We start from the raw sequence: 19,980 nt of genomic DNA on the forward strand, positions 1-19,980 counted from the left end.
TAAAGTGTTTTAGGAAACACAGAAGTCACATGTTGCTGCTAAGAGTTTTATTAAGACTTAACAAAATGGGACACCAGTTTGGTGTCTTTCCTCATTTCCTAAAACATGCATCTGACAAAATTAAACTCAAGAATTAAAACTCTTTTTTGAATTTAGACCAACACAGGGATTCAAAAATAAATACTTCTTTGTCGTTGCATCTTTGCAGCTGAGGGGGACAATTCAAGGAAACCGTGAAGCAAACAGCCAGAGCATCATGTCCGGTTGTTTGCCCGATTATCAAACCATGTGATGCTCAAACCCAAGAAATATTAAGGACAATTCTCCCTGAATGAACAATGAACTTCTAGTTACCTTGCAAAAGTGGTTTGCTTTCTTAATTGTCTGAACTGTTGGAACTCGTCTTCTGTCTAAATGAGGGACATGACTTTATGTGAAACTTCATTAAACTGAAGTTGGCTGAATAAAGCCACAGATCTATTATCCTATTTTATCAAGGCATTTCACAGATGTACATATAAAGATACTACACCCAGGACACTGTGACCATGCATAGAAATATTTTTTCTATTTGTTTAATGACAAACTATTGAGTGGCAATATGTGTAGTTTTTTTGTTTTTTGTTCGTTTTACTTTGACATTGAAATGTCACAAGCAACAGTGAGGAAAAACTTCGAGACTGTCTGCTTTTGCAGAGCAACAGCAAGTGAACTTCAGTGGAACTGTCCTTTAAATATTCTTTCGTCTGTACTTAAAAAAAAAAAAAAAAAAAACGAAAATAAAAACATCACAATTAATGACAGAGAAGCAAACTTTTGGTTTCACGTATCTAAATGAATGGCCAGAACAAAAAAAGTAAATATAACCTTGAACATAAAAAAAGAGAAGCTTGTGATTTCTCGATGATCTCTGAGGCACACGGACTTCGGCGTGTCCCACGTTCCCTCTGCCTCACGTGTTGCTTCCCTCCGACTACCAGCCTCCTTTGCCTCCCTTCTTCTTCTTCTGTGGTGCCTTCTTTCGTGTGGCCCCCGAGGCTGCAGGCTTCTGCTGTCGTGGGGGGACTACGTTGCTGGTGGGGGCTGCAGATGAGCCGGATGCAGACCCTGGTCTGGGGGAGGTAGGGGGGCTACTGGCTGTCTTACTGGCATCCCTGGAACAGAGAAGAGCCAAAATCCTATCAGCTTATAGCACATTTAGCACCTAGAATTCAGCGTTAAACCCACCAAGCTGAAATGGGATGTGTACATCTATCTGCGCCCTGCATGCACGTTAAGAAGAAATCACAGAATTTTGCTCATTTGGTTCTTGCCTAGAGTGAGATGACGGGAACTTACGGCCCTCTGGCTCCAGCTCCATACTTGTAATAAACTTATGTGGAGTGGTATCGCTCTTCTCATGCAATTTCTCAGCACAAAGGCCAATAAGTGCAAATAACAAAATGTCAAACCATTCTTTTAACCTGTTAACTGAGGCTGCACCCCATTACGTTCAATACTGCTTAATGTTTAACTCATAATTGGTCTGAAGATAGTGAATAAGATTAGCAGTTTATTTTGCCTAAAACCTAAAAAAGGTATTTAAACCACAATGACAAACAGTGAAAAGCAAATCATCCCCACATTTGGGAAGCTGGAACCTAGAAATGTTTGCTAAATTAGTTCAATTAATCAACAAATGAATCAATTGAAAATTTTCTTTTTAAAAAAAAACTGTCAATATCTTCATAGACACATTATGAAGAAACTCAAAAAACATCAATTTGTGGATAAAAATACTGTATAATTCATCTTGAGATTTTCCTACATTTCTAAAATGAAGGGTCATTTTCAACGCTGAGATTCTCTATATCATGACGTATTATAAAATTAGTTGATGCTGCCTCACTTTCCCAAGTGTGGAGGCCTTTCTTAAAAGTCCTTCCATATGGATTTCTACGTAGGCTGAGAAACATTTTTATTTTGGCCTAAATAACACACAAGCTGCTCCTTCTGCACAGCAGCTGGACATCTCCACTGAGGATTCATTGGCAGGGAAACAAAAGGACAATCTCAGGTGCTTTTCCTCCACTTAGTGGAACTGATTACTGGGCTTCAATTACGGGAAATTGCACCCATACGACTCCACTCACAGGTGACGTGCACATGCATGAGGTTTACTCACAGCTCGGCTGAGGCTCCTGCCGTCGCTCCCTGTGTGCCCTTTCCTATTTGCTCCTTCTTCTTCCCCTTCTTCTTGCCTCTGTAGTAGGATCGCTCCCTCATAGGCAGCCACCTCTCGGGGTCAGGGGTCGCTTTGGGGTCACAGTTCTTGGGCAGTTTGCCTAAAAAGGAGATCAGGAGGAACCACTGAAGGGCAGCACTCAGTTCAGCACAGACCGAGTAAACAAATGACACAGAGCTCTAGTCGCTGACTAGGTTTATAATATGTTATCTTAAACACGTCAATAAGAGAGACTTCATTGCTGAACACATTGTCATACACCTCAAGGTAAGAAGGATAAGAGGAAATAATCATGGTTGCAGTTCCTACTGGCGCTCCACAGAGGTCAATAGTGTCCTAATAACATTTCACGTGAGAGAGTGCCCGTTTTCTCCCAAGCTCTGGCAATATAAGGTCATTTTGTGGTGGCAGGGTGCTGGGGAGCACCAGGAAGAAGCACCACTGCTGTTGTACGACAGACTAGCAACTCCCCTTCTCTTTATTTCTATTTCTTAGTGTCCATCCAGCACCCAACATTGTATTTTCACTATGAGCATCAATCTCAAACTTTGTACAGTTGAGTTCAGCGTCCCCTCTCTCAGCGCTCTGACAGCCGTGGAACAATGTGGATGTAGAACACGATCAGTCGCCGACAACAACAAGGTGGACAAATCATCGTCTTGTCAGTTTAGTGTTCGGCCGATCTGCTCAGATCTCCCACGAATAGGCCTTTCTGTCTCTGTTGTGACTGTTGCTGTCTGACATATCGAAATTAAAGCTCCAGGAAGACAGACACGGCCAAAACAAGCTTCTCATCCACTACCTTGGTTACCATGGTGACAAGTCCCCCCCCATCCAATATAGGATTAGTGATGACACCAGCACCATTTCAGCCAACCTTTCTGAAAAGTTCAGAGATTTTCAACCAGAAATGCTCAGAGCAGCAGTACAAAAAAAAAAATCAGAACACTAACGGAAAAAAAAAAAAAACGTTGGGTGAAGCAGTTTTTTTTTCCCTAGGCAGCCACATACAATCTCTCCTTGCAGGGAACAACTGAAAAAAGAAACTGGCGCTCAGAGAAAATGCTATGAGGACATGGGCCCTTATATTGGAAATTCCAAACAATATTTGATTAACACCATACCTTTCTTTTTCTTCCTCTTCTTTTTGATCTCGACTTGGCTGTAAAGAATTGCAGATGTATTAGCATGAACTAGGTGAAAGTGAAGCACTTCACACTCTGCTTAATATGTTTGACAAAAACATGCATTTAACAGAACATCTGATCATCATAAAGAACATAAAGCCAATTTGTAGGAAGAATAATGGTGGTTTACCCTTGTTCTTTGGGAAGGTTTTCTCCTGCTGTGACCTTAGCAGCTTTCTTCCTGACGTAGGTGGCTCCGTGGGAGTTCTCCAGCTCGTCTACGTCCACATTGAAGGCCATCGTGTCTGCGGATGGAAGGTGCTTGCTGAGGCTGGAGAGGAGCGCTAAGGACAGACTGTTCTGTATTGGCATTTCTAATGTGCACCTGCATTTGCACCATCATATGTCCTCTATGCATTTGCTATAAGATTTTGTATTATTATTGTTAGTTGTGCAACAGCTGTGCAACAGTTTGTGGTTTTATTGTCACAATTTCTTGTTTTGTCTAGAAAACAGTAATAGTAATAGATCAAAAATGTGAAATTCCAGATGCCAAAAGTTTTGTCTTCAAATTCTTTGTTTATCTGATCAGTCCAAATCACTGAACATATTTATTCATGGTAAAAAGCAAGAAACCCACACATTTGAGGTTTGCTTGCTTGATGTTTTGTCTTTGAAAAATGCCTGAAATGATTAATCGAGTACCAAAAACTACTCATTTCATCTCAAGTGTCTTCCAATTCAATCATTTCAGTCAGTCAAAGGATACGATTTGGCTTTATCCGTGTCCACCAGAGAATATGCCGAGATGAGTTGTGCCAGCGTGTGGATGTCATTGGTGTTCTGCCTGTTTCCAGAAAAATAAGCTTTATTGTTGTAAAAGAAGGAATTCCAAAACTGTTGCTGGCAAAAATAAAAAAAAAGATCATTGGACATCATCTGACAGACATAGACTAACACAAAATGGAAAGGTTAAAAGCATCACACGCACTCACGGATTAACTTCATTCTTCATCATTCATCTAAATAAAGAAATGTTTTGCCTACAAAGTTAGTTTGATTTCTTATTCTGCTCTCCAAGCCCTTGTAATGTTGTTTATCAAGACGTTGAACTTAATGAGCATGGGAGTTGCTTGGCAGCAAGATGACTTGAACAGAAAGCAGAATCAACAGCTGTGAGATAACCTTTAAAAAAAAAAAAAAAGAGCCCCTAAGACTCCCCACATGCTAGACACTTGAGACTGTTTAGCAGGGCTGTAACTCACTTCCACAGCTGCTCCAGATCACTAATGGCTTCCTTTTTCCGTCCGTACTTCAGCTTGAAATTGGCAGCTTCACGTACAAGTGCCAAGTGAGCAGCAGATCCGGGCTGTGGAGGAGGAATAACAGGCTGATTACACAGTGGAGACAGATATCACGCACAGATTCACATGTCAGCTTGTCTTGTCAGGTGAAAGTATTACCTACAGCTTTAACTATAGGAGGGGGGGGGCTTGCAAGATTGGCTTTTAAAAATCTGACATTTGTGTTTTGACTTTATAAAGCACTCAGTGCTGTAATGTTTCTGCACTACACTTCCTGCAGATTACCCATCAATCAAATAGAGTGGGCTGCAGTAATGCTCAATATTGTTCCCTGAATGTCCTGCTGATAAATGTTAGGTTTCTGTGAGTATATTCTTTTTCTGTTTATTATTCCAAACCCAATGGAAAAACATAAAATGTGTCACCAGCAGGGATGTTAATAATTTACCATTTAACTGTTAGCTGACAATAAGAATGCTGACCAATAAATAGCATCAATTAAACAGTTAGGTCACGGTGTTTCCTTGAAGTTTACAAACAACATAAAGAACAGTTTTAATTAACATACGTTAATTATATCTAAATTAGCATTCCTAATCAATCGGAATTTTCCCCAAGATGTTACATCGACCTGCAACAATTTTTTGGGAGATCAAAACGAACCTGTTCAGACTGGTAGTGCTCAATTGCTTGTTTGAAAACGTCAATGGCGCTGTCGATGTCTTCTTCATGGGAGTACATCGTCACCAGAGCTGAAACCTGAAGAGTGAAGGACATAGTTTAGAGGAGTGATTGCTGGACTGAAGCTAAATCAAAAGAGTTCGCACAGTTATCAGGGTGCTAACAGTTATCAGGGTGCTAACAGTTATCCGTCTATAATTGAAAGAGACAACGTAACACAAAAGAGTCCCAAACCCAGACTCCAGTCTAATTTTCATTCCACACTCACCATTCCTGATTTGTGCTTGAACTCCTCAATGGACCTTAGGACATCACAAGCTTTTGTTACGTGACCTGAGGACGCAAAAAAGGCTCTTTAACATGCAAGTTTCCCAAAACATATAAACAGAAGAGAACATATAAATGCAGCCACTGTAACCATGAAAAAAAAACTTGTGGGAAAAATACATTTTAAGAAATCAAAACAGTTTGAAAATTAAAATCAAGGACTCCACTCATAATATGATAAGAATAAGGCTAACAACCAAATAAACTACTCAGTTATACAATAAAATATGCATTCATTGAACAAAGATATTTGTGTTTATTATAACGGATAGTCTGCCCTAAAAAGAGTAGTGGTTAGCGGGCACGGTTTGTCTGAACACATCGAACCATAGTCGATGTAAAAACATAACAGTACCTTGTACTAAATAGAGTTGTGCCATTGTCAGTTTGATGCCAGAAGCACTCTCTGGGTGTTGATCAGAGAATTGCTGGAAAACAAAAGAACAGACGGTTAGCAAGGTCTAAGAAAATACTAATTACAAAATGCATTCAAAACCACCATCGTTACTAGCATCACTTACAAATAGAAGTAAACAATTCAAAGCCAAAGCAAAGATGCGTGAAATGAGTCTGTGTGCCTAGAACTGTAAAGCACCCTGGGTGTTTTAAAGTGTCTGTCAATACTATAAGTGCGTGGTACAGATAGCTTTAAGAGGCAATGAAACATCACCATTTCACATAATTCACAGAGAAGTAGGAGGATTTTGTTGTTTTTTAGGATGTGAATCAGACGGAGAAGAACCAGCCGTGTTGGTCGTCTCTACCTGGAGCAGCTCTATGGCCCTGCTGTGCTGCTTCTCCCTGCAGAGCTGCGCAACCTGGATGAGGACCGGCCGCGGGTGACCCGGATTCTGAGACTGAAGACTAGATGACAGTTTCCTGCACTGGTCAGCCTGTTGATGGCAAATAGCAACACACCAACAAATCTCAGTATCGGTAATGAAAACTAGAATTCTGGAAAAATCAGCCACGACTGTAACAGCTTTTTTTTTTTAACTGTAGCCTTACCTGGTTCGTGTACATGGCCAGAAGGGCTTTGTTGAGGTCAATGGCCTGCAGCTGCTTCTTCGCCAGCTTGTATTCAACACCTTCAGCGTTCGTCAGTTTCACCTTTTTCTTTGAGTCAAAAACGTTTTGGTCCTATAAAAAAAACACACAGAGCTTTAATGAAAACAGACTTTTTGCAGTGTGGTTGGCAATGTTCACCCTTTTGTGACATGGCAGTACTCTGTTGAAAGTGAGTTAGTCTGAGGTTTACTGTCAGGTCACATTGCTGCTTTAATAATGAAATACTGAACTTAGTAAGACTGTCAGGCACATACCTTGTTTATTGTAATGATATTGTTGGCAGTCACAGCAAGCAGCCCCACATCTGATGGCCTGTAATTAAGAAAAAAAAAAAAGCTCATTTCAGTGCCCCTAAACGAGGTATTACTAAACAAATTCAGCCACTGTAACCATGAAAAAGCCCATTCTTTTCATCTGCTTTTGCAAAATATGAACGGGATGACCCGTGGACTCACTTGAGCTTAATGACCTGGTTGTAGAGCTGCAGTGCCTCATCTGTCCGACCTTGTAACTGCATGACATATGCCATCTGAGAATGGATGACAGCCAGCTCTGATTCGATGTCTTCCTCAGTTACATCCTGAAAGGAACAAACCAGGAACGACAATGATTATTCTGGGAACAGTAGAAAGCCAACAGTCAGGTCTTGTGTATTTACCATTGGTAGCATCTCAACTCAAACAGACATCAATTTCAAAATCCTGATCTTTGTACTGAGTATTTCTGGGAATTGAAAGTTTTGATTGCTTTTCATCTCTGAATGGATGAAAATGTTGCAAATCAAAAGTCAACATACATCCAAAAAAAAAAGATGGATGAGATTTGATGAATGAAGCAGAAATGTTGGAGAAAAACAAAGCGACACTCACAGAATCATCTGCCAATGAGACTCTGCAAAGCTCTGTGGAAGAAAACAACCAGTTAACGTCAACTTATGAATGAAAAAGTGGCAACTTGAAAACAGAACAGAGTGGGACTGACCCTCTGCTTGTCGTAGCTTATTGAGGGCCTCTGTAAGCTGTCCTTGGCCAATCAGAGTGCAGGCAGCATTATAGCACAGCTCATATGTTGTTTCTGGAAGACCTAGATCTTCCTGCGGAAGGAAATGTAACATGTCACCTTAAAAGCAATAGAGAGTCTGGTGACACTCACTGACATTTTTCAACAACACAGAAAAACATATAAATGAAGCACGGTACACAAGTGTGGCACCAAAGAGCCAAACATTTGAATTTTCTAGAGGAGTGCTTACCAACGGAGCTCTCTCCCACTGACTCATGGAGGCCACTACAGCAGCGAGGTTGGTCTTCCTCTCCTCCTCATACTCATCCTGGGAGTTTCTGATCAGATCTGTGTAGACGGACTTGCAGTCATCGTAGCGCTCCAGTCTGTACAACTGGACAATGAGAAGAGACGCTGTTCCAATCAGCGGTGGTCTATAAATTCTCACAAGAATAAATGCCAAACACCACAAGCTTAAGTGATTAAACAGTTCCTTGAATATTTGATTCAGACAGTGTTGTACACCAATTGTATCACTACCTAATAATAAATGAGACCCTCAACGTAACCATTTTCCCTGAACGCTGCACAAGATCACTGACAGCAGTAGTGATATGTTGGGTTTTAAAGGATTGCGTCAGCACCCCATCATTGACCTTATCTTATACTACAGGAACTCTGTCACATGGTTAGATATTAAGATTCAGCAGCTTTGAGCCAACAATACACAGCAGTTTAAGATCTCGTGTTAGTCATATACCAGATCTTATTCACAAATGGTGTGTTTTTACATGCAGCAGTAACACTATTTTCTTCTTGTCCAAACAGCCTTACCACTTGACCGTAGAGCTCCTTCAGCTTGTCCGTCTGTTCAGGAGCACTTTCAATCGTCTTCAGGGCACTTTCCACTCTGTTCAGCCGGTACTCGCAGTAAGCCTTTTCGAACACAACCTCACTGACGAAGAGAAACAAATATTATTTCAATGGGTAGACAACGCCAACCTCAGACAGTCAAAATGTCAAAAGTCCAAATTCCCAAGATATTCGACTTACGATTACCTATAACAGTGAGTAGACCCTAACATTTTAGAGGGTGGAACAGAGAATGATTCGCATCTTTCCTTGATTAAAAAAATTACACAAATTAATAGATTATGAAACTCTTTGGCAGTTCTTTTTCTACCAATAACCGGTTAAACTGATAATTGTTTCAGTGGTTACTGTAAGAAACAAAACATGGAAGAGTTTCAAACAAGGAAATAACCACACAACTAAGTTGATTACCTGCCGAGCACTTTTGAATGGGTGTTCATGACATTCAGCGCCTCTTTGAAGCTGCCATTCTGAATAAGGCAAACTATTTTACAGTGAAGGGCCGTCACATCATCCCTGTTTTCATGCAAAACTGCAACAGAGGAGGACACAAACACACATCAGAAAATTCATTAGTGAAGCAGATTAAAGACAATTTATCTATTGTATGAAAACAGGATTAACACTAGAAGAACCATCAGTCAGTAAACGTTTCTGATGATTTGGTGACAGTTTACTAAAAGCTGGTTAGCTGCCCACCATGATGAGTTAGCTGTGAAGCTAGGGACACGTCACTAATCATATAAGTACGGCGCATTACTTGGGCACTTATAATTGTATCACTTCACATACAGCCAACATACACCGCCTCGGTTTGTAGCTACATCGCTTAAGTATATGGCTGTGAGCATATGTTTGGTGTTTAAAGCCAAGTCGGCGTTTGTGAGACCTGACATGCAGCTGTCTGACTGCCGTTAGCCTAGCCACATGCTAACAGCTGGTCATGCAGCTGGCCCTAGCTTAGCCAGCGGGCTCTGCTAAATGGAGCCATCTTCTGGCCGCAGCGACAGCTCCCTTTGAGAATAACAATGACAGGAGCGAATCCCTACTTTTAGTCAGAGCTTTCAGGGCTCTTGTGAAGTCTCCATTCTGACCGCAGCGGTTCACTTCGGTCCACAGCGAAGCCACCGAGACCCCTCCGCTCGCCATCTTTGCTGAATGGACTCTCAGAGCGGCGGAAATAGAACGTATAGCACATCCGGGTTAAAAAACTTAATCTTTATTTTTTTAAAACATAAAAAACAGATACAAAGACAAAAATAGTAATAAACTACGACACTGATTCTGTATTAATGCAAGGTTGTTGATTTGGAGATATACGTTAGTGACATTATTTCTCATTTAGCAGTGACGCAGGCAAATGTTGCCTTCAAAGCAATCCTATAAAATTGGCCTCTCGTCTGCAGCCGTGTGATGTTTGAATTAACATATAGAAATAGACATTTTTTAGATTTATTTTGAGCATCCTTGCCTTTATTTTGCGATTGATAGTGATATGATATAGTGCACATATTTTAAAGGGAAATGCTGTACTTCTCTCCTTCATTGCATTTTTAAGTTAAGATTCTACAAACAAAAATATAAATCACTTCTGAAATGTTTTTTAAATATAAATGACACTACCAAACCCGAAATAAAGTGGTTTAAAAGTTACTAAGGAAAGATTTTACTTAAGTAGGAGTTTTCTGAGCGAGTGGTAATAATTCCGATGTTGCTGGTGGCTCTGGAAGGCAGCAGAGCAGACAGGGTTGGAGGCTCGGTCGGACTCGCCAGCCGAGGAGGGGGGCACTGTTGTCATTCGTCAGGGCTGTGTGTCGAGCTTTTGTCCAGGAAAAATGGCTGGGATTAAAGGTAAGACATGTCCACTTTTCATTTCTCTTAAAAAGCCTCTGAATTCCGCATCAGTTGATCTAACTGTATCAAAATACCCTGAAGGCAGAAGGATGCGTTTGCCATGTCCAGCTAGCTAGCTAACGGTAACGTGAAGAAGTAGTTAGCCGCAGGGCCAATTCAGTCATTAGCATTAGCTTAATAGTCTTCATTGCTTGGGTTAGAAGCCGCTACCTAGTCAGTACAATTAGATATACATTAACTCCAGTCAGCTGAAACGATGCAGCCCTGTAATGTCGCATTATGTCACCGCAATTAACGTATTTCCTTTTTAGAAGTATATACAACGTAGTAGTTACCGTTATAATGCTAATGCTAGCAGCACCTTGTCTTGAGTAATTACACTGTGTCTGACTGAGGTGCTGTGCTTGTTGCAAGTGAGTTAATTGCAGTTAACAAGCAACCACACTGATTACATTGCCTCCAGAGTTTAACATGGGCCCCTAATGGCATGGCTTAGATGGCTAATGTAGCTGTTTGCACGTGAAACCAGCTGATTCATCACATGATAGCTACAGTAGCCGGGGGCCCTGTTGCTACGATGTGATTGTTGAGAGTCTCGGGATGCACAGACTCGGAAACACTCTACGTGCCACTGTCCATGCTGATATCCTCCCCTCTGTCTCTTTTGTAGCTCTCATCAGCCTGTCCTTTGGAGGGGCCATTGGCCTCATGTTCCTCATGCTAGGATGTGCCCTTCCTGTGTACGAGTAAGTATCACCATCCCACTCCACGTGAGCCTGTCGGTGCCTGTGTCAGGTGCATCTTGGTTGATCCCATCACAGGTTTACAGCTTTAAATACAGGTGTGAATGCATGGCTTTAGTCACCTCTTTTGGGGGCTCCGGGGCATAAATGAGATGCTGTGTCCCCCAGTACTAAACCTGGTTTACTGTAAGGTAATTTGAGGCATGGTAATTTGGAATACATACCTACCACACCGGTGTAATTTTGAGAAACACAGAGGCTAGGGGTTGTTAGGAAAACTTTTTTTCACTTTCCATTTGATTGAAGAAATATGACAATTTAAAGGTTGCTATGTCTATACATCAACAACATCTACAGCTGTGTCGGTCATATCTATTTCTCATGGATGTGGCGAGGAAGCTTTGCAAGAAGATGACGTCAGCATTCTTAATCCTGCAGACTGCTGGGACAGTCTCCAGTGGGCAAAACACCAGACCCATTGGGGTAATTTCAGATGTGTGTGGTCATTCAAAAGTGTGGAACAGTTTCAGCTGAAATAATAAAGGTCTTAAAACCTCGCTTACAGGACCACAAGTTTAGACAATTAAAGACAAAGGATGGTAATCCAGCCGTGCGTGAATGCACAAAACACATCAAGGATGGACCAAACTTCAGTTTAGTGGTGGAAATATGTCCCTAAAGTTGTGTCTAAAGAGAGCATACCACACCTTCCCAGTGTAGTGGATACATTTGAGCTTATCCGGGAACAACTCTTGACAGGGTTTTTTTTTTTTTTTTGTCACTCCATGAGATATCTCGAGCTACAAGCTAAAGATCTGGCCCTTGAAATTTAATCTCATTTCCAATTCAGCCATTTTCATTATACTAAATGACAGCCGCAGTCCAGCAGAGTGGAGGGTAGTGAAGTAGACTGTTGGAAAATCGTTTAGTGATGGTGATTATTAAACCCCTCCGGTATTATCAGCTAAGCAGCTTCATCGCGCTCTCCATCTCTGAGACGCTTCGTCGATATTGATTTGTGTTTTATGGCTTTTATTGTCAGCCTCTCTTTCAGACTCTGTTTCATAAGTCCATCTTCCCTTGTTTGGGCTGCTTTGCAGTGTAGACGGTTTTTGCCAATGCTTGAATTACAACTTTTTCTGCAGGGTTTTCAGCCACGGAATCAGGCTTTCACAGACATCTGAAGGGACCATAGACGGAAGAGACGTGCATATGTGTCTGTAGAACAGCTAATGGGAACACTCCCTCTCTCTGAGAGGACCTGTGATTGGTTAAAGTCTCCCGTCACAGGGTAGATTTTCTAAAGCCTGAAAACAGAGCCAAGAGGAGGTGCAGAAGTTAAGTTTTCTTTCAGACCAATCATATTGAATTACAATATGCTGAAAGTTAATTATGGAGTTCTTGCCCAATTATGCCAAAAATGAACTGCTTTCCTAAGCCTTTCACCTAACGCAAGGTTGTAAACAAATACTGTAAATTATACAGTGTAACAGCTTTGATACACTTCTACACTTTACACACGTTAAATTACTCATTAAGCAGCTCAGAATAATGAAGCGCACTAACTAACTATAAGTGTTGATATGTTACCATGCAGTATGAAAGTACAGTATTATGCTAACTGACATGCATCGCGGAGGCCAGTGAGATTTTGCCCTTCATTGCCCTTCAACTGTTTCTAATTGAGGTTAATGGAAACAGAAAAGGGCAGGAAAGAACATGGGTTGTTGTGAGCCACACATTAATACAGAGCAAGTTTTTCTTTCAGCTGTTCAGACAGCAGGTTATACCCCTCAGTGTAAGCAGTGCTTTTCTCCAGTGTTACATATTGTCCAAATTGTAGTCTCAAAGAAACGGTCAGTCTCTCCCTCCAGTGTATTTTGGTGACAGTTGCAATCCAGTCATCCTTTGAAGGCAGGTTTCCTGCAGCCACTTCCATGTGATGGCTCTCTTGCTCGTCTCCAAGAGTACTTTATAAAGGAATTCATCCTGGGCCACAATTTTGTCCAGGATTTTGCGCAGGTATAATGTGACAAAAGAGCCTCTATTCCAAAAATAGTTCGTATTTCTTTAAAAATACCCCCTCCCCCCCAAAAACAAAATGTGATTATAGGGCAGCCCCAAAAATATGGAAATGGTCAGCCATTGAGGCACCACACTGCTTCAAACATTTATAGTGTTTGGTCCTTTTATCCTTCAATCCACGCGACTGCTTCCTTTGTCATCGCAGCATGTGGCTATTTATTTCTCTCTTTCTTTTTTCCCCTCACTCGCTCTCTCTGCAGCAAATACTGGCCTTTGTTCCTCCTCTTCTTCTACATCCTCTCTCCCATCCCTTACTGCATCTCACGGAGGGTGGTCGACGACACAGACTCGGCCAGTAACGCCTGCAAAGAGCTGGCCATCTTCCTCACGACGGGCATCGTCATTTCAGCCTTCGGCCTGCCCATCGTCTTCGCAAGAGCTGAAGTAGTAAGTGCCAGAAGCTTCCTAGTGACTTTACAGTGATGTGAAAAAGAATGCCGCAACTGTGTGCATTAAGTTTTTACTCCACCGAAACCTGAAGTCAAAATGAAAGAGAACAAGTCATTTTTTAAACTTTGTGCTACATATTTATCCACAGTTATTCATATTTGTAGATTCCTAACATATATCCGCACAGCAAACAATGCATATTTGTCATTTAATACTTTTTACTTAATACTTACTACCCTTACTCTCAAACTGTCTTTTCTCATAAGACACTGCGTGTATCACTTTTGGCTAATTTCCCACAACTCCTGTAACTCAAGATAAGTGATCGAACATGCCCACTATTTAACTGTGGCTCCTGATCTTGATCTCAAACATGCTGTTTTTACAGAAGCTTAATCTACATACAGATCCAAGATGAGTTCTTAAATGACATACTGGAGAGTAAAAAAGTATAAAGCGTACAAAGTAAACAAATGTAAAGGCTATATTCTATATTGCCACACGTGTTGTTGCTCCCATAAACACTATTCCGCTGCCCCAAATACTCTCTGGAGCACTAAATGTGTGTCAGTCCGCAATTGAAAATAGTCCCCAGCAAATGTACTATTTTTTTCCTGTTTGAGTAATTACACAGACTGGCTGTCAGGAACTTATTTGCAGTTTGAAAGAATTAACTATATATTTTAGAATATATCTCAGGCTTGGGCCTGCAGACAGGGTAGTCAGGGAAGTCGGACGGTTTCGTGGGATTTGATGACAATAACATGAATTTGGAATATTATCAGCCTCCAGATTTTCAATATGTCTGTTTTCAAAACTTTTTGCTGCCTCCCCAAAAGGTTTAGTTTAGGCTGCAGCAGTAATGAGTGAAAATTACTTTAGAAAAGGATGTTTGGCTACATAGCAGAGGAGCTGACAGATGCACCAGCTGCAGCCCACGACATGATAAGCATTTCACTGCCGGCTGCCGTTAATGTCCCATCCTGCTGTGTGTCCTGAATATGCAACTGTAGAGCAGCGTGTGGAAATGACTGTAAACTGTTGACACCCACTAGATTTTGGCCTAAATATGAGCTGCAGCCTGGCAGCACATTTGTTAACCTGAATTATTAATGCCTCGGTGTACAGATCGCCTGGGGGGCGTGTGCGCTCGTGCTAACGGGCAACGTAGTCATCTTCGGAACCATCCTGGGCTTCTTCCTCGTCTTTGGATCCAACGACGACTTCAGTTGGCAGCAGTGGTAAAACAGCAGAGGGAGGGGGACCTTAGTCTGAACTGTTTTTATTAGCGTTACGATTATTATTATGGTATTACTGTTTGGTTGTTGTTGTTGTTATTTATATGATGACCGCCCATCCATAGACTCACACTAAACCAGTGCAATACTTTATTTTATTTGATTATTTTTTTTACCGCCTGCATCAACTGACACAAGTGGGATGGAAATTGCTGACTTTCAGTTGGATTTTTATTCTTTTTAGTCATGCTGTCTGACTTCTGTGTTTGTGAGTTTTCTCCATTTGTCTGTGCGATTCCATTCTAAGCTGGTGAACAATTGCTTGTGTGATCTGTGACAATATGCGAAAAAAAGAATCAAATTGAATGTGGTATAACACTTAATCTGACCAAAAGAACAAAGTCATAACTGTCTGGGCTCCTTTTTTCTTTGGAGGAAGCTTTTCTCTATGCTAAGAGCACAGATGGGTGTGCATTACCAGTCTAAGTGCTGAGTTTAGCGTGAATCAACAGAAAATGGATAGAAAATATGCACAAAACAAGCTCAGATTTCACCAGTCATGATGAGATCCGGCAGAGGTCGTATTGACTGAAGCTGTCTCTTTTACATTTGTCACAGTAAATGGTCAAAATTCAGATGAAACAATGGAGATTTTTCATTAGCTGTCTGCTAATGTAATGCTTCCAACGCTAAGCGGTGAAAGAACTGGGTTGTGGTGTTTTCACTTTAGCAATCATCCCTTGGATTTTATTTTTTTTTTTTACATGTGGGAAAACCATAATAATCAAATTTCTTGTCACACAAAATAAGGAGATGATGTTCAGGAGCAGCAGAAAGCGAGTGTTTGTTCCCTCTCTGAACTTAGAGGATTCGTTCAAACGCCCTCACCATCACTGCAGAGATCAAATTAAGCTGACGTGGTGATTTTCCCAGGTGCCAACTGGATGCAGGGCTGCTTATTCACCATGTTATTTTGCACATGATAGCTCTTACCTCACTCTCAGTATGGGTAAACCTCACCTTGCCGGGTCAAGAAAGCATCAACAGCCCTTAGTAGCCACCAGCTAGCATAGGATTAGTTAGAGGACAGCAACCTTGTTGAAAACTCAGCCAAGCTGAGATCTGGGCTATTTATTATCAAGGCCTGTTCAGTCACTAACTGCCCTTAAGCTTTTAAATGTGACTCCTTCAAAATAAAAGACCCCAGCGTCTTTGCTCAGTGTTATATTGTATTTCTCTCCAGAAGCACATTGGGTCCAGATTTGGCACACATGCTGTCACATTTCCTCACACCAGCATTTCCATGATAAAAAAAGAAACTCCATTGTGTTTTATGATTTGTTTTGGTTTTGATGTGTTTCTCTGCTCTCCAGCCTGTGTGAAGGAAACGTGTACAGTGGCTCATGTAATCTGTTGGCAGCTTTGGGATCAGCACAGCCGACAGTCAGTCAGGTGCAGCTCTCCTGTTTGCTGTTTTAACTGCATTAGTGGTAGCTGAACAGTGAATTTAGCATCTGCTGCCTTGTTGAAGCACTAGTTTGTTGAATGGGGGGTTGAGTGTTGAACATTTGATGAACATGGTAGGGTTTTTTTTTTTTTAATGGCTGCCTCAGTTTAAATATGTGCTCTCTGGAAGATAAAAAATTTGATTTTTAATGAGACTAAAGTATTATTATTACTATTACTATTGTTAGACTGTATATCATTACAATTTGTTTAAATTGTCCCCCAATTGCCATTTGTTGTTGTCGGCCATGGAGTTCCGTGCACAGCAGATTTCCAATCAAAGTTTTGCATTGAGTTAAAAACAAGCTTTTGAGTAAATCAATGCTCATAGAATCAACACCTTTTTGTTCCACAGTATAATTTCGACCCTCAGAAGCCTGCCTTTTTCCTGATTTTTAAAACCACACACAGAGCAAATAAAACAAATTAAAAACTCTTTCAAGAGTTACATGAGAAGATTGATACCACTCTTATCTGTGTTACTGAAGCCAGAGCCAAGACGCGATTAGCCTAGTTTAGATCTTGTTTGTTTAATCTGCTCACAAACAAACAAATAAATAAAAATGACAATTTGTGGATTTAGAAGGATTTATGTGCATTTACTATAAATTGTTGCATAAACTGTCGTTTGCCAAGAAATGGTTAGAGCACAAACTCTCTAAAACCACAACTTGTCATCTCACACATGAATTAAAAACTCTATTGGGAGAGAGAAGTGTTGGAAATCTGCCTCAGGAACCCGAGGCTAAAAATACTAACCGACATCTGAGTGTTAGTGCTACAAACTAGCATTAACACTTCACACTCAGCTATGATATTTTTGAACTTTCTCGTCTGTTAGCTCTTCCAGAGATCACAACCTCACTGATTGTATTAAAAGCACCGTAATGATGGCAGCTTTTTAGTTTAGGTTAGAAAAATGTATTTAACCAAGTTACTGAATATTGAAAACTACTGACATGATTTGTGCATATTATTACGTAACACCACTTTGAATCTCTTTGCTCTTAACAGTAGATTTACCCACAGGTGGTGGTCTGTAAGCCAGTCTCCAGATGGACAAGCAGGGTTACTCCATATTGTGTTGAGACGTGAACGTCTGTAGGACACTGTGTGCATTTTAAGCTCAAATTGTCAAAGGTTCTCTGACTTTCTGCTTTGTAGTCCGACATTACCTCCCCGATGTGACAGAATCTGGTGTGTAGCTGCTGGACGGGTGTCTCTGTGTTCCTGTTTTAGGAGAGATGTTACATTTTGTTTCTCACAGATTTGGGAGGATGTTGTATTTATTTAATTTTTTTGGGACGCTTTGTGTTCATGTCCAGCGCCATTTTTTATCTACAACTTTTGTGTTGAAGAGGCAGGAGTCAGCATGGTGGTTTTCTTTTTTTTTTAATAAACGCCATTTTTGAACATCCTCTCCTTTGAATGACTACAGATGCATTTGCTTTGCAGGCAAGACTGGGCTGTGTCAGACATAAGCTCACTCTTTTTAAAAGACTTCACAAGAAATAAGCTTAACTGATATCATCTACATGGCCTAGTTAGTTTGTCTTGTTGGTGAGCAGCACTCGGTGCCCTCAGGAGAAACAGCCCATTACTAGACAGAAAAAACAGAGCCAAAACATCTCATCTTGCCAATTAGAAGGAGGGCATTCAGTGATGATTTTTAGTCATCTTAAATCTTTCATATTGAAGGGAAATCAGCTTGAATTTCCTGCACCAACACCAGCAATTTAAGTGGATCATTTCAACAACTTGGCTACACTTCAGTTTAAGTCCCTATATTTAGCATGTACAGTCAGGAAGTGATGATTTGTTGAATGATTTATGACACGCTATAATGCGTTTTGAACGAGACAACGTGTTTATTGATGTGTCTGTGAACAACTAAAAGTCCTCCTGTAGGAGGAGACTGCTGTATGAGTAGATAATGGATGACATTATAGAAAAAAAAACAGTAGTTCTATCCTTATATCCACACACAACTACATAACAGTGTGTTATAAACCTGTTGGAACTGGCCCCTGGATGCCCAGAAATGTACTCTTGTAAGGGCGGCAAAGAACGTACAACAGTAAAAACCAAAGACTGATAACAAGAACTTGATGGCTGCAGGATACATTACTGCCTTTGCACAGAATTAGTTGAAGAAGCAAAACTAACAGGTTGAAAACAACCTTTACATGAACAACCAATAAATTCATTGATTTATACCCACACACAAAAAATAAATACAGGTTTAGGAGACTGGGAGGAGTTGCTGTGCTTTGTCTCCCTCTGCTGGTATCAAACGTGATAGTAAGCACATCAGCAGCAATTAGACTGTTATCATATTTTTCAGACAAAGGGTTCATACCAGTGTCTCATTTATAGACGTAATTACCACAGATGAGCCACAACTAAGCAGTGAGAATATTTGAACAGTTCTTCTATCCTTCATGTGGCCTCTTCTGCCTGGTGAATAACACCAAAAGCTTTTATTGGTTAAAGGTTATATTATCACTTTACAATTTGTAATTTGTAACAATAATTTTGTTATGAAGCTAGAAAGTGAAAAGTAGTGATGAATGAGTCCCTGTAATGCTGTTCACCATCACGGGACACTAAACTAGTGAAACTCAAGCAGCAGAATAAAGAAAAGTCTGGGATGCATAATGATCCTTGAAGGAAAAATGTATCCACAAGCTCAGTGCTGACTAATAATTATTTTCATTATGGATTAATCTGCTGATTATTTTCTCCATTAATTAATTGATTGATTGATTGTTTGGTTCCTAAAAATTAAGAGTGGTGAGTGAATATTGAGAAATGCTGTCCCGGTGACCCAACGAATAGTTCAAACCTCAGAACTGTTAAAAAGAAATTAAAACAATTGAAAGAAAAAGCAGCAAATTCTCACATTTGCAACCAATAATGTGCTAATTTATAACAAAACATCATATTTTATAAACTCTTCATATGTTTGGCATTAAATAATGAATTTGAATGAATGAATTACTTTTTAAAGTAACCAGTAACTAAAGCTTTCAGATAAATGTATTTCAGTACCTTAAATTTGTACCCAAGTACAGCACATGAGTAAATGTACTTAGTTACATTCCACGACTGATGACAGACAATCATATATCAAAAATGAATTAGGTGCAGCATCTCGAGACATTTTCTACATACAATATCCTGCACATAAACTACAAAAACATTATACTAGCACATCTGATTTATACAAAATACTAGATGTTATTAAATGCCAGTGGTATTTCCCTCCATGAAATTGCTTATGCAATCCTATATTATAATAAAAGTACTAACCTGGGGCGGCTGCTACAAAGACGTCTCCCTGCTAGACACAACATGCCCGACTTGCTGCGGCTCTCTCCTGCAGCACTCGTTGCCTTTGGGGGAGTTTTAAAATTAAATTTGCATATAATGCCAGATCAAGGCCTCAAGTTGTGCATGATACAATTCATAGTTAAGCTATTTATTCAAGCAGTGAGCTTAATGACAACAAAGGCCTGCGCACGCACACACACACACACACACAGAAGCACACACACA

General features: G+C 40.5%; 2 protein-coding genes across 2 annotated transcripts; one reads left to right on the top strand and one right to left on the bottom strand.

Annotated features, from left to right (window-relative positions):
• Positions 1-764: 764 nt before the first annotated feature.
• On the bottom strand, positions 765-9,759 carry srp72 (signal recognition particle 72). The gene is made up of 19 exons (XM_070837031.1): positions 9,656-9,759; positions 9,018-9,138; positions 8,568-8,688; positions 7,984-8,127; positions 7,713-7,824; positions 7,601-7,632; positions 7,187-7,311; positions 6,986-7,043; positions 6,672-6,803; positions 6,428-6,556; positions 6,019-6,091; positions 5,605-5,669; positions 5,319-5,414; positions 4,617-4,720; positions 4,121-4,198; positions 3,542-3,682; positions 3,349-3,386; positions 2,165-2,324; positions 765-1,154 (listed from the first exon to the last, which is right to left on the bottom strand). Exons 1-19 carry the CDS (start codon positions 9,753-9,755, stop codon positions 974-976), a joined length of 2,010 nt encoding a protein of 669 aa, XP_070693132.1. The 5' UTR covers positions 9,756-9,759; the 3' UTR covers positions 765-973.
• Positions 9,760-10,393: 634 nt separating this feature from the next.
• leprotl1 (leptin receptor overlapping transcript like 1) lies at positions 10,394-15,239 on the top strand. Its single transcript, XM_070836978.1, has 4 exons — positions 10,394-10,457; positions 11,131-11,206; positions 13,489-13,675; positions 14,807-15,239. The coding sequence occupies exons 1-4, from the start codon at positions 10,442-10,444 to the stop codon at positions 14,921-14,923; spliced, it is 396 nt and encodes a 131-aa protein (XP_070693079.1). The 5' UTR covers positions 10,394-10,441; the 3' UTR covers positions 14,924-15,239.
• The last annotated feature ends 4,741 nt before the right edge of the window (positions 15,240-19,980 follow it).

Source organism: Pempheris klunzingeri, chromosome 9 (assembly GCF_042242105.1).
Source record: "Pempheris klunzingeri isolate RE-2024b chromosome 9, fPemKlu1.hap1, whole genome shotgun sequence".
NCBI lineage: Eukaryota > Metazoa > Chordata > Actinopteri > Acropomatiformes > Pempheridae > Pempheris > Pempheris klunzingeri.

Bases quoted from the DNA above. Each gene is read 5' to 3' on its own strand.
- srp72 (XM_070837031.1), bottom strand. From the start codon at position 9,755: ATGGCGAGCGGAGGGGTCTCGGTGGCTTCGCTGTGGACCGAAGTGAAC. The intron at 7,633-7,712 runs GTCAGTCCCACT...TTTCTTCCACAG, and splicing joins TAAGCTACGACAAGCAGAGG to AGCTTTGCAGAGTCTCATTG. The intron at 7,044-7,186 runs GTGAGTCCACGG...TCTTAATTACAG, and splicing joins AACCAGGTCATTAAGCTCAA to GCCATCAGATGTGGGGCTGC.
- leprotl1 (XM_070836978.1), top strand. The intron at 11,207-13,488 runs GTAAGTATCACC...CTCTCTCTGCAG, and splicing joins TGTGCCCTTCCTGTGTACGA to CAAATACTGGCCTTTGTTCC. The intron at 13,676-14,806 runs GTAAGTGCCAGA...CTCGGTGTACAG, and splicing joins TCTTCGCAAGAGCTGAAGTA to ATCGCCTGGGGGGCGTGTGC.